The 12,888-nt window shown below is 47.2% G+C and overlaps 1 protein-coding gene across 3 annotated transcripts in view; it reads left to right on the forward strand.

Annotated features, from left to right (window-relative positions):
* SLC24A3 (solute carrier family 24 member 3) overlaps positions 1-12,888 on the forward strand; it is a 179,470-nt gene that overhangs the window by 124,206 nt on the left and 42,376 nt on the right. For all 3 annotated transcript variants that reach the window (XM_074578694.1, XM_074578692.1, XM_074578693.1), the window contains exon 6: positions 59-162. In XM_074578694.1, the coding sequence (XP_074434795.1) occupies positions 59-162 (104 nt within the window). The remainder of the gene's footprint in view (positions 1-58; positions 163-12,888) is intronic.

Raw genomic sequence — 12,888 nt, forward strand, 5'->3', positions numbered from 1 at the left:
TTGTGGAAAAATTCTGCTCTTTCCAATTTACACAGCTTGCCTTGAACTTGTTTTTCAGGTGTTTTTATCACAAAAGGAGACGTAGGCGTTGGAACCATCGTAGGCTCGGCTGTATTTAACATTCTCTGTATTATTGGCGTGTGTGGGCTTTTTGCAGGACAGGTAAGAGCATTTAACGATTCCTAACAGTTCTTGCTTCATCCTGTGCCTTGGCTGTACTGTGAAATCAGCTGCCAGGTTCACAACCTTGCCACAAATTTCTCTGGCTTTGTTCTTTTTAATAGGGCCCTACGCTATTCCCCTTGCATTTTTGAAATGAAAAGCAGAACAGCAAATGTCAACTCAGGCTTTTTAAGCTGCCCAAGATATGTGGGTGGCCAAAGGAATAAAAGTTGATTATTTAACACCTCCTCTTGGTAGCTATTGAAAAATGTGTTGTGACGTTTGTATCTGGCTCTTTTAGACCAAAGGAACCGGGAAATGTCTGTGCCTCTGGCTGGTAAAAATGCACTTCAGTGAGCCGTGCACGATGCCTCTGAAAGAATGATGACACTGCTGGAGCATCACAAAAGTTGCTGTCTTTGTGTAAGATAGTTTTCAGATACATGTGCTGAGCTGGCACAACATTGTTGGTGACTGGCATGACTTACGAAGTTGTGTAAGAAACATACAGCCTTTGCTTGTAGTTTATCTCATTATTTATATGTAACCACAGAGTGGTTTATGTGGGAAGGGATCTCCGGAGGTCTCTGATCCAAAGCCCTTGCTACGTTGACCCCCCCAGCTCAAAGCAAGGCTGATCTCAAAGTCAGATCAGGTTGCTCCGGGCCTTGTCCAGTCGGTTTTTGAATATTTCCAAGGATGCCCCAACTTTTTTCCCCACTAGCAGTGAGGCTATCCCTTCCTAGTGTAAGTTCTGACTGTTTTCCAGCGTGTCAAACTGCTTATGACAACACAAGCTATTAATCTGAAATTAAAGTAATTAAGTTGTGAGAGCTGAGCCTGCTGTCTGAATTGCAGACATGATTGACTGTATAATTAAATATCTGAATCTGCATTCACCTTGGCACTTGCCAACATGCCCAGTATTTTTGCAATCTCATAAAATGTTCTTTGAAATGTGACTGTGCAGACTTATTTGTAAAGAGGAGAAGCGGGGTAACATTATCAATACAGGGCAATGGGATAACTAGCACTGGAAGAAGAGCTTTAAGAGAAGGGGCCCGTATAACTTGGTCAGTATGAGAAAGCATGCAGAGAAATAGGACTTTCCCGGGAAAGTTTGTAATCCAATTTTATTTGCATTAGCAATGAACTTTTTCAGGATGATGGTGAACATTTTCACTATGGGGGGGCTTCAGGAAAAGCCCATGGTGGTACGTTTTGCCACCTAAGCTCCTTTGTTTTGCATGGGAAGCATGCAAATGACCAAAGCTTTCCCAGGGCATGAGGCTGTGTTCCCCAGAGGTGCTCTCCTGTAATCAAGTAGGACTTTTTGCTCAGATCGCTTTTTTCAAGCAAAGAAAGACGATTAACTGTTTAGCATGATGGCAGAGGAGCTAATTCTTCTGATTTTTACTCTCCATAGTATTGATTGCATGCCTCGAACCTGCTAAAAAACTGGCTATAAATCACAGTGGAAAGGGTTTGCTAGAGTTTTGGGGGGTGATGGAGAATGTCAGTCTTCTCAAGAGACCATTTACAGATGGGAAGTGTTTCTGAAGGATGTAACACAGCTCTCAAAACGCTCTTGTAAATGCCTTCAGTCTCCCAGGTGTGGTAGCTGTCAGAAGTTCAAAGTGGGGATGGGCTGCTGTAAGTCATCCTAAGTGTGGTCTGCAAACCTCTTTCAAGCCAAGAACTGAGATTTGGACTGATTTGTCCCAGCTTTGTTTTCCCTGACTCTGTTAGTGGTTTGCGTGTGGTTTCGTCAGGTCACTGAACTTCTATTTGCTGCAGTTTAACCCACAGAAGGTGGGTGAGAACTGGAATGATTGACATCGCTGCATGGAATCATGATTTAAATGAGCAAATAAGAAACCTCAGCTTAAATAATTCCAGTATTCTAGATAAAACTCTGGTTTGGTTTGTGCTTTTCATTTTTTTCCACTCCCAGCCCTTCACCAAAAAGTCATTCACTTTTACTGGTGTGATTCATCTTTTTGTTTTGTGTTAGTATTAATAGGAATTTTGTTCTATTATCAATAACGTCTCTATAGACGCACTAGCATAGGTGCCAAATTTTGTTGGCAGTTGGATTTCAATTCTGCTGAGGACCTGGATCTCAGTTTGGAGTTGCCTTGTAATGGGCCAGGTGAGCCCGGAGGCAGGCTGTTGGTCTAAGCTGCTTCCTGTGCTCCAGTGCAGTTAGAGCAGCGTTTTCTCTTTTGAGCTCAGACCTGCGGAGTCAGCAGCTGAAGTCCTCTGATTTTCAGATGAGACCAGTGAGTCAATGGGCAGGGATTTAGCAGCCAAACTTTGCTGTCTTGTGAATCTCCCCTGAGGCTGCTCAGGAACACAGACCCATTTTCTGGGACTCCTGCCCTGGAAACGGACGTTCAGGCATCTCGGTTCAAGGCTGGAAGGCTTTCGGGTTTGTCAGGTGGGAGGAGAGAAGCAGAGAATTAAGCCTGCACCTGTGGCAGTTGCAACCCAATGATGCTCATGTGGCCTTCGTGTTCATCAAAACCCCTCATTAAATGCTCTGCTGTCAGGAGGTGGCTGCTGCAAATTGCCAGGGCGGGCAAGAAGGGCTGTTACTCTGTTCCCCCTCTGTCTGTTTTACACACGGGATGCCTCTGGCAGAGGAGGGACAATTTCAAGATGATCACACCACCGATTTCCGCAAGGGGACTTGCGGAGGGGGTGGAGGTCATCTCACCCTTGCTTTCCTGTAACACCTGCCAGCCGTAGCCGCAGTGTTCCAGCAGGAGCTTTTATATGAGGGCAGTTTGCAGCTGCAGTTGTGGTAACGTGTTGAGATCCCGCTAGCTGCTCCGTGCCTGATGGCATGAGCTGCTGTTCAGACGCTGGGTTGCTTGGAGATACCGGCAGTCCAGGAGGCGGCCGGAGAGCAGCACGGGCAGCGGCGCTCAGTAAGCTGTAACTCAGTGTCAGGGCTGCCTCATCCCCTCCTGGGGTGCTCAGCTCACAGCTGGGGGAGGAAATTTCTCTGTCCTGGAGATTATGGGGCAGCTGCCTGGTGGCAGAACACTCGGGAGCACTGTATTGGGAAACACAGAACTGGAACCTGGAGGGGACTAATGCAGCATTTCCATAAGCACTCTTTATTTTTGCAGAACTGTTCAGTATCATGAGAAAGCCTTTTGTTTGTTTGTTTGTTTGTTTTTTGAACTGGAAAAAGGTTGAATTAAAAAATACTGACCAGCTCTCTCCAGGACATGTTTTATTTTTAAATTAGGTTGTGGTATGTACGTGCTGTGTTGGATGTATTATTCTTTGGCTTAAGAAAACACTGGGTTTGGCTACATGCACCTTGTTTAAAAAAAAGAAACAAACCCACAGCCCCAAAAAGCTGGTGTGCATTTACTTGAACACCAACTCTTAATTGATTATTTTTCTAAGCCTTTAATGGTTGGTAAGTGCATGCTTCCCAGAATAAATGAGAGTAAACATCCCACTGCTGGAACTGGAGAAGGAAAGTGTGAGGGCCACACCTCTATGTGACACTACGCACCTAAAAACTGCATTTAAAAGAGCATTGTTAAGGTTGAAAGTCAAACACTGAAAAGTTAGAAAACAGCAGCATTGAGGTTCCTTGTGCAACCTTAATTTGCCCCCCTGGTGTTCATGCATTATTATACAGTCTTTAATTACAGGATCCCATGCTGGTTTCTCCACAGGGTCACTGCCTCCCTTAGTGCACAGAATGGACTTTGCTCACTTAACGAGCAGCTATTCATTATTTTGTTTTCTCTTCATTGTTCAGTGTGTGCCCTTCTGCCTTATTTACCAGGCTCTATTCAAGCCCTGTTACAGAGGCAGAATTATTAATTTCCTCTTGAACTTCTGCCGATCTCATCGCTATTGTATCTGAGCAGTTGATGAACAATTAATTAATTTTCCCCAAACCTCTGTGAGATGAAGGGATGTTTTAAAGGTGGGGAAACAAAGCACAGAGAGATTAAACACAAAAGAATAACTTGTCATTTTAGGGGCCAATTAGAGCTGACACGGGCCTGTTTTTTCCCCTGAACGTATAGGATCCTGTGGCATGTTCTTTGTTCAGAGGGCAGCTCCCTCCGGCTCCAGATGCTGCTCCCACTGCTCCTGCTGCTCACCTCAGCATTGCGCATGAGTTTCCTTGCTGGGATGACCTTGGTTTCAGTGGCCATCTCAATGTCTGTACAGCCCATCTCTCCTTGGGAGCGTTCAGCTGCGTTAGCTATATGAGTCCCTTTTCTTCTCCGAAGTCCCAGCTTATATTCCACCTTCTGGAAGGGAACACCAAAACCACCTCTGTCATGAGCCCTGGCTTTATCCCTAGGACCATTCTTGACCTGAATTAAGCAACTGACTTAACTACCTCATCTCCTAACATTTGGTGCTTGCTTTTGCTAGCGCAGTGATGTTCCTTCTAAGCACCCAGGCACTCAGGTTTCTTTCCGTTCGATCTGTCTCCTGAGCCCTCCCCGACCCCTCCCTATTTCTTGAGGCTTGAGAGAAAAGCTTTCTCCAGAAAGATTTTTCCCCTGGATCATGGATCCACGCCATAGCTGTTTCTCAAGCGTCCAGCTTTGCCCCAGACCCACTTCTCCTCTCCTCACTCCTCTGCTCTGTGTCTCCTTGACCTGAATCCTCCTGGCTAACTTTATCCATGCCAGGTAGGCACCTCTGAAGGAGCCTGCTCTAGAGCCAGGGCAATCGCATTTTCTGCTGTTTTCATCTCCTTTGCCAGCTGCAGACTTGGTGTACCCCACAGGCAGTTTGTGCTGGAGTGCTTGCGACACATCTGCCCTTACTCTGCCTGTGGCTGGAGGATCCCACCATAGAATCATAGAACCATAGGGTTGGAAGGGACCTCTGAAGATCATCTAGTCCAACCCCCGTGCCAGAGCAGGGTCACCCAGAGCAGGTGGCACAGGAACGTGTCCAGGTGGGTTTTGGATGTCTCCAGAGACGGAGACTCCACCACCTCTCCGGGCAGTCTGTGCCAGGGCTCTGCCATCCGCAAAGGAAAGTTGTTCTTCCTCATGTTTAGGTGGAACTTCCTATGCTCAAGTTTGTGCCCATTACCTCTTTTCCTGTCACTGGGCACCACTGAAAAGAGCCTGGCCCCATCCTCCTGACACCCACCCTTGAAGTATTTATAAGTGTTGATAAGGTCCCCCCTCAGCCGTCTTTTTTCCAGACTGAAGAGACCCAAATCCCTCAGCCTTTCTTCATAAGAGAGGTGTTCCAGTCCCCTAATCATCTTGGTAGCCCTTTGCTGTCCCCTCTCCAGCAGTTCCCTGTCCTTCTTGATCTGGGGAGCCCAGAACTGGACACAGTACTCCAGATGCAGCCTCACCAGGGCAGAGTAGAGGGGGAGGATGACCTCCCTCGACCTGCTGGCCACACTCTTCTTGATGCACCCCAGGATGCCACTGGCCTTTTTGGCCACGAGGGCACATTGCTGGCTCATGGTCATCCTGTTGTCCCCCAGGACTCCCAGGTCTCTTTCAGCTGAGCTGGTCTCCAGCAGGTCAGCCCCCAACCTGGACTGGTGCATGGGGTTATTCCTCCCCAGGTGTAGCACCCTGCACTTGCCCTTATGGAATTTCATAAGGTTCCTCTTTGCCCAGATCTCCAGCCTGTCCAGGTCTCTCTGTATGGCGGCACAGCCTTCCAGTGTGTCAGCCACCCCTCCCAGCTTTGTGTCATTGGCAAACCATCCCTGGTTTATAATCCCAGCAGAGTCGCAGCCACTGTGAGAGGCTTCCTTCTGGCTGCATCTCTGAAGTCATTAAAAGGCTTATAACAAGCGTCCCTTACCCAGCATGGCAAGTCTAAAATGGGAAGCCCCCACGTGCCCACATGTTCCCCTTTCTCCAGTCGCCCAGCAGGTCTCAGGCTATGCTGCATCTCGATTCGACACACACCGGTGGTGCTCGTCACCCCTGCCTTTGGAGTAGGAGGCTTCCCCGTCCATGCTCGGAGCCTGCTGGAAATGGGTGTTAAGAGCCATGGAGATCTTGGCCACCCTGCCTGCAGGCACCAGCTCAGGTTTCGCTGGTCGGCCGCTGAGCGCTGCCTGGCTCTCGCCCTGGCTCACGTGGGAAGATGCTGCTGGGAACTGGTGCTGCGGGAAGGGGAAACAGTGCTTAATGCTGAGCAGTCAGTCTGAAGGAGCTTGGGAGCAGGCTGCCAGAAGCCCTCAAGCAAGGCAGTAATTAGAAAAGCTTCCACTTCGTTTCTTTATTTATGTGTTTAATTTTGAAATTTTAAGGAATTTATCACCTTGGTAGCTAGAGCCCCAGTCCTGCAAGCAATTGCAGCCAAGCTCATTTCTGCAGACGGAGCTGCTTGCAGGATGGGTGTCGGAAAGCCACACAACTGGTTTGTGCCGTCTGCTGTTACGCCTCACGTTAGGGCTTCCAAATAGCTGTGGTAGTGTTGTAATGCTCCTGAAGAGCTACTCTCATGCTAAAAACCAGTTGATGTGGATGAAAATCAGCTTTAATGTATCCTCGTGCTCCTTTTTGCTTTGTGGCCCAGCCAGAAAAGGACCAAGTTGGGCTGGAAAACATTTTGATTTGAATAATGCCAGCAGATCGGGGAGATTTACCATGTGGCTGTCGTGCGCCAGCCCAGAGCTGAAGTTGTGTGTGTTACAAGCTCTGGGGAAGGATTAACAAATGCAAGCAAGCAAAATTGCTTTAAACAATCATAAAAACATTTCTGTTAGCGTTAAGTATTGTAAACCCATTTTCTGCCTTGTTTGTTTTTAAACAGTGCTGAAAATGTAAAAAAGTTTCAAATCCAGTATAAGTCAGAGACACCTCTACCCATCAGACGCTTAAGAGTTGGGGGGCTTCTTATTAATTTCAGAATCGAGGTGGTTCTAGATTATGTAAAAAATATTTGTGCCATGGTTTGTTAAAAAGTAAGAAATGTGTGTTTCAGTAGCCTGAAAGTGACTTGATTTTCCCTTCCAATTAGTGTTGATGACACTTTGTGGATCACCGGTGAGGATTCTGGACTGGAAGGGTTATTTTTTTCAATTTCTGTCTCTTCTCACTGATATGAGCAATGAAATCTCCTGAGGTCTTTATCCTTGGCACAGGAGGGCCACTGTTCAAAAAGTGACAGTCGACGCAGGCTGCCCGTGTTTTTGATGGCCAAACCAAAACCACCCGGAAACGCTGGATTTTCTAAACTAGCATCCACACTCTGAAAATCAGATCTCTTTTTAAAATATCTTAAAGTGGGCCTCTGGAAGCTGAAGAACTCCACCTCTGATGCGTTTTGAAATCTCTGACCAAGGCATATTTAGAGAGATAGATGAAGTTTACCCTCGCGGATGGCTGAGTCCAGCCCACTTGGCTGGGGCAGTGAGCCTTAGAAGCTTTTCCTTCTTTCTTCTTGCATCCTGTTGCAATATTCTGCTGATGTCTTACATGCACACACACACTGAGGAAGACTGGCCTTATTTCATCTAGGCAGTAGGTGCGACTTCTAAACCAGAGAAGATTTGAGGATATGGAAATAGATTAAGAACTGTCCTCCTTCCCCAAATGCTGATATAGGGCAGGTTGGATGTGCCCGTAGCTGTTCCCTCAGTTGTCTGCGTGCCTGCGACACTAACGCATATTCTTTCAATTGTACAGCTAAGTCACATAACCCAAACATTGTTTATTTAGCTGCCGTGGCTGTTTTGCTTTCTACTGGCAAAGAGGGTATGAGAAAGTAAGAGAATGCTGCAAGAGACGAAATGGTAGCAGATGCAGCTCTTCAAACATCAGTAACATTTCGCAGGGATGTATGCTAGATAGCAGGGAAGAGATGCAGGCATGGAGCCTGCCGTCTGCATTGTGATGGATTGTATTAGGCCTTTTCCATGACTGCAAACCAACTGCGTATGGGGAGACTGACCTTAGCCCAGGGTCCCCTCCAAGCCTCAGCCTCTCTGCCCTGTCTCCTCTGACTCCCATGTTTGTGCTTCACAAATTCTCCCCTCCTTCCGCTGCCCTCTCGTCATGCTTGGCGGCATGTGGGATGTGGGATTCTCGGAAGCAGTCAGTGCTTGCTTAATTCATCCCTCGTTCAAGCCAGCACAAGCAGACTTCGTTCAGCTTTGAGAATTCCTCCATCCAGATTCTTCTCTATTCTGCAGCTCTGCTGCTCTCTCCTGCATGTCATCCAGTCCCCCTCTGTCCTCCTCCAGCACTAAACTGCAGCCTTTTGCAGTGTTGCAGAAGAGGATGAAGGGATGAGAAGAGGTTAGTGAAAAGTGCTTAAGTGAAAGCAGTATAACCTTGAGTTGCAAGTCGCTCCAGCATTAAACAGCAGTTTTTAGTCTGCATAGCTTGATTTGTTAATTACCATTTAACTGCTGTGTTTTTCATTTGAGTTCTAGGTTCTCTGTTTCAGCTTTCCCCAGAACAAGACAGGCTGCTCTGGGTGGAGCAGGGGACCATGAGTGCTGGGTTGTGCCAGAGACGTTCTTGGTTTTTTAGAGTCTCTTCCAGGTATTTCTTCTGTCAAGGGGTCTAGTTGGTGGCCCGGTGTCATTCTTCAGTACACTGGAGTAAAAAAGGACTACCTTGACCCCATCTGACCTGCTTCCTTCTGCTCCACTGGTATTCTTTTACCTGAGGAAATAAACTAAGCTCTCAAGGCTCTCCTTTGTCCAAGTTACAGTAAACCCTTGTGTAAGCTGGGGATGCCTCTCAGAATCAGCGGCTGATGTGAGCTCAGTTTCATATCAGTGTGAAAATATACCTAAGAAATAAGTGTTACAAACAGCAAAGAGCTGAGACTAGGAAAGCGAACAGAGATTTAATAACTAGGTAGAACATTGTTTATTGAAGAGACTGGGACTTTTGCAATCTATTTTTAAAGTAGTTTTGTCATGCAGTTAGCTTGCATGCATCTTAATCTTTTAAGCTTTAATTTCACTGACAACAAGTAGTTCAGACTGGAGTCGTTACTGATGTTTGGCTTTATGATTGCATTCATCAGCTTTTTTTTCTTTCTTCTGGATTGTGGAGGAGTTTTGGGAGGGGAGAGTTGGAATGTTGTTTCTTTAATTCGTCGGTCTGTGACCATCGGTGGAAAACATGTAAAACCGTGGAGAAGTAATCTAAGGACAACTTAATGCCAACTGTTGGGACTGTATGCTGCTCTTGTAGTCTGGTAGACAATGTGATAGGACGAGGGGAAACGGGTTCAAGTTACATCAGGGGAGGTTTAGATTAGATATTAGGAAACATTTTTTTCACTGAAAGGGTTATTAAACATTGGAATAGGCTGCCCAGGGAGGTGGTGGATTCACCATCCCTGGAGGTGTTTAAAAAAAGGGTAGATGGGGCACTTAGGGACATGGTTTAGAAGTGGCTTTTGTCAGGGTAGGCTAAAGGTTGGACTTGATGATCTTAAAGGTCCCTTCCAACCTCAGCAATTCTATGATTCTATGATTCTATGTGTTTTTTTCGTGCTGGCAATGTTTTCTAGTGACTGTAAGCCTGGTCTTTTCACTGATAAAAGTGTGTTGCAGACTTGAAAGCAAGAAAAGGACAGTAATTTTCCAGACAAAGATCTAGCGCTGAGACTTCCACCGAACTCACATTTGTCCCAGAAGTCAAGGCGATGGTCGTGATGGGAACACAGAGCTGCTGGCATGGTCATGTGTATGTGAAACCCCAAGTAGCAGAGGAGCAGCGGGAGGATGCTGGCGGTGTCATTCCCACTGTCCTACAGAAAGTTGGGCACTCAGTAAGCAGCTTGGACTGCAGACAGGGCAGAAAGGTGTCGATGGAGTTTCAGGGCAGAGACATCAGTTAATAGAGATGTTGCCTGAGGGTCCTCGAAGTGGAGAGGCTGCAGCCTTTCTGTATGCCCTAGGAAAGTCCTCGTGCACCCCCAGAATAACGAGGGTGCTGCCAGCCGCAGGGCCAGCAGCAGAAGTTACCTCTGCCTCGGCTCCCTTCCCTGATACTCTCTGGGCAGGCAGCTGCGTGGGTTCCTCTGCCTCTTGCATCTTTCTTTGTGTTTTGTCACAGCAATCGAGGAGGACATTCGCCCACTGTAAAAGCAGCAGAGTGCTCCTTTTCCTTAGGGTTTTCCTACTGGGATGTTTGGCACTGGCAGACAACAGAGCGACTCTGAGTGACAAAGCAAATTAGATTCCTTTCCAGCTCCCCCTTTAACACAAGTGATGTTACCTGGGGAATCGGGGACTTGGGGATTTATGGCAAATTGGTAGCCGTCGTGCGAGCAAACGTGGCCTGTGTTAACCACACAGTCTGTCTGTTAACCAGAAAACACTGAAGGTGACTTTGTCCTGTTGTCTGTGAGTGTCGTGCCTTGGCTCCACGGTGTTGCTACATAGCATCAACCTGTGCATGGTGAATAAGCTTTGTCAGAGGTACCTATTACACCCTAACCCTTTTGGTCTCCTTTTGGAGAGGTCTGATGAGCTCTGCAAGCGTTTTGTCATTCCCGAAGTAACTTTATTTCCCAGAACTAGGCTAGCAGCCTGCATGAAATCAGTATTCCTGCACTGGGCGCCAGTTTAGCAAAGTGGCTAATAAATGCTTAGCTTAAAGCAGGGCTGCTTGCATCATTTCTGTCCAGTGAGGCATGCAAGCCTAGACTTTGTGGTGTCGGGGGCCTGGCGTCCGCATCTAAGTTGAACCAGAAATTGCACAATGAGGCCAGTGAGACTGGACCTACTGATGATTTTTATTATTTTTTTTTTCCTCATAAGGTCCGTGTTGCTGTTGTGATAGCATCTAGCAGTCTCAGTTGTGGATTAAAACTCCACAGTACTGTATGTTAACACAAATACAGAGCCAGAACACAGCTCTTGAGCCTGAAAGCTGTTGATCAGAGTGTATGACAGGAGACAACAGGAGGGATTGGGCAGGCAGATGGGAAAGCACAAGGAAACCGTGACGGACCAGCAGTGTGGACGCTGCAGGCCAGCTGCTTAACACGTAGTGAGTGATTTATGGGCTGTGTGGGCACAGGAAGGGTTTGGCATTGGTAAGGTGTTTATGGGAAGCTCCTCTCAGGCCCAGGGACGGCATGGCGGTACTGATAGAATACCGTCTTTTACTTCATGAAGATATGATAGGGACTGGTATGATGGGCAGATCGGATGCCAGGATTGCTGTCTGTGAGTGATCCAGGACGAGCCTGGCCATCATAGAAGTTGCTTTGATTTTTTTATATTAGCATTTCAAAACCTTCTTCACAGAGTTACATTCAATAGTAGAATACAAATAGAGGAGACGATCAGAAGAGTTGACAATGGATTCCTATCAGCAATCAAGTCTAGTCCCTAATTGCCACTGAACACCATCACCGTTTGAGGTCAAGTTTTCTCTGTCAAAATTCACACACAGATCAATACTGTGGACTTACCATGGGTAGGGTTTTTTCTTAAATCATCTGTAGTGTAAAAGCAAGGAAATCACAGAAGCTGGTATTATGTCTGACAAGCACTGGCCAGTCTGGGGAGAATGGGAAATGTTTACCCTGTGCATGCCTTCCTGTACCACGTCTATAGCTGTCCTTGAATTCTGCTGTGAATCCTGCACAGAATCGCCTGCGGTCCGGGAGATGTCTGCAAATGCAGGTCTTCGGGGTCCTGCTGCCTTGGCTCTGCGGGAATCTGAGCTAAAAAGACACGATGATCTGAATAACTCATGGACAATTATGAATACCAATTGAGCAGGGAAATATTTTTGGCTTTGTCCTGAGGTTTGGAGAGTGTCCACTGTTTCCATTCTGAGAATGTCACAGAGACGGATTGCTGCCGCAGTAATGAAAATATCAAGAGCTGCTTAAAAAAGCAAATATTCTCGGGGAAATAATGAGAATAAATTGAGTTGGTCCACAATGTACGGACCGGGAGCCAGAGTGACGGTTGAACTCTGCAGAGAATGGCTAACCAGTGGTAAAATTAGGGGGCTGGTAATTGGAAGGAAGCTTTCCTCCTAGTGAGTCCATTAGATCAGAGCTGCTTGGCAATTACTAGCTGAGAGAGACATGTATTTTAAGGCCTGGATTTTTTTTTTTGCCCTGCCCCATGCTCATAGTTTATGTTTCACTTTAAGCATCCCTCCCGACTGAACTTGTGTTGGTCAAAACCCCTGGCAAACCCAAATGCTACGCTGCGGAACTCTGGTGCCTTTGCCAGGAGGTACTCGGTGAAGATTATGGTCATGGGACTGAGATGAATACTCATAGTGTCCTGGGATATTGAGACAGCTGTGACCCCAGCATGTCAACAGCGGGGAGACATCACCATGGGGTATAGAAGCATCCCCGTCTGCTTCCTAGCATTCGGTCCAGGACATCCTACTGTGCTGTTAGTCCCAGCACAGTCCCACACTGATGTCAACTGCCTGCTGGCTTTCCAGGAAGGCTGCACAGGCGGCAGTGGCTTTCCACGCAGGAATCTGTCTGAAATTTCAGCTGTCGCAGGGTGGTTCAGCATGCTGGGAGGGGACACGGGATGAGGGACTCCCGCTGTGCTGTCATGAGATAGTCCCTCGTGTGTTTGCCCGGCTGTTTGGCAGCCAGCCTCGCCTGTCCTTCACCTGCACAATGGGGTTGTCCCAGCTGTGGAGCATGTTGCTCCAGCCAGCGTGGAGAACTTTCCCTTTGCTGTGGTTTCTCATGCCCCTGCAGCCTTCAGACCCCAGCTCCTCAGGAAAC

The sequence above is a fragment of the Larus michahellis genome, chromosome 3 (assembly GCF_964199755.1).
Source record: "Larus michahellis chromosome 3, bLarMic1.1, whole genome shotgun sequence".
NCBI classification, from domain to species: domain Eukaryota; kingdom Metazoa; phylum Chordata; class Aves; order Charadriiformes; family Laridae; genus Larus; species Larus michahellis.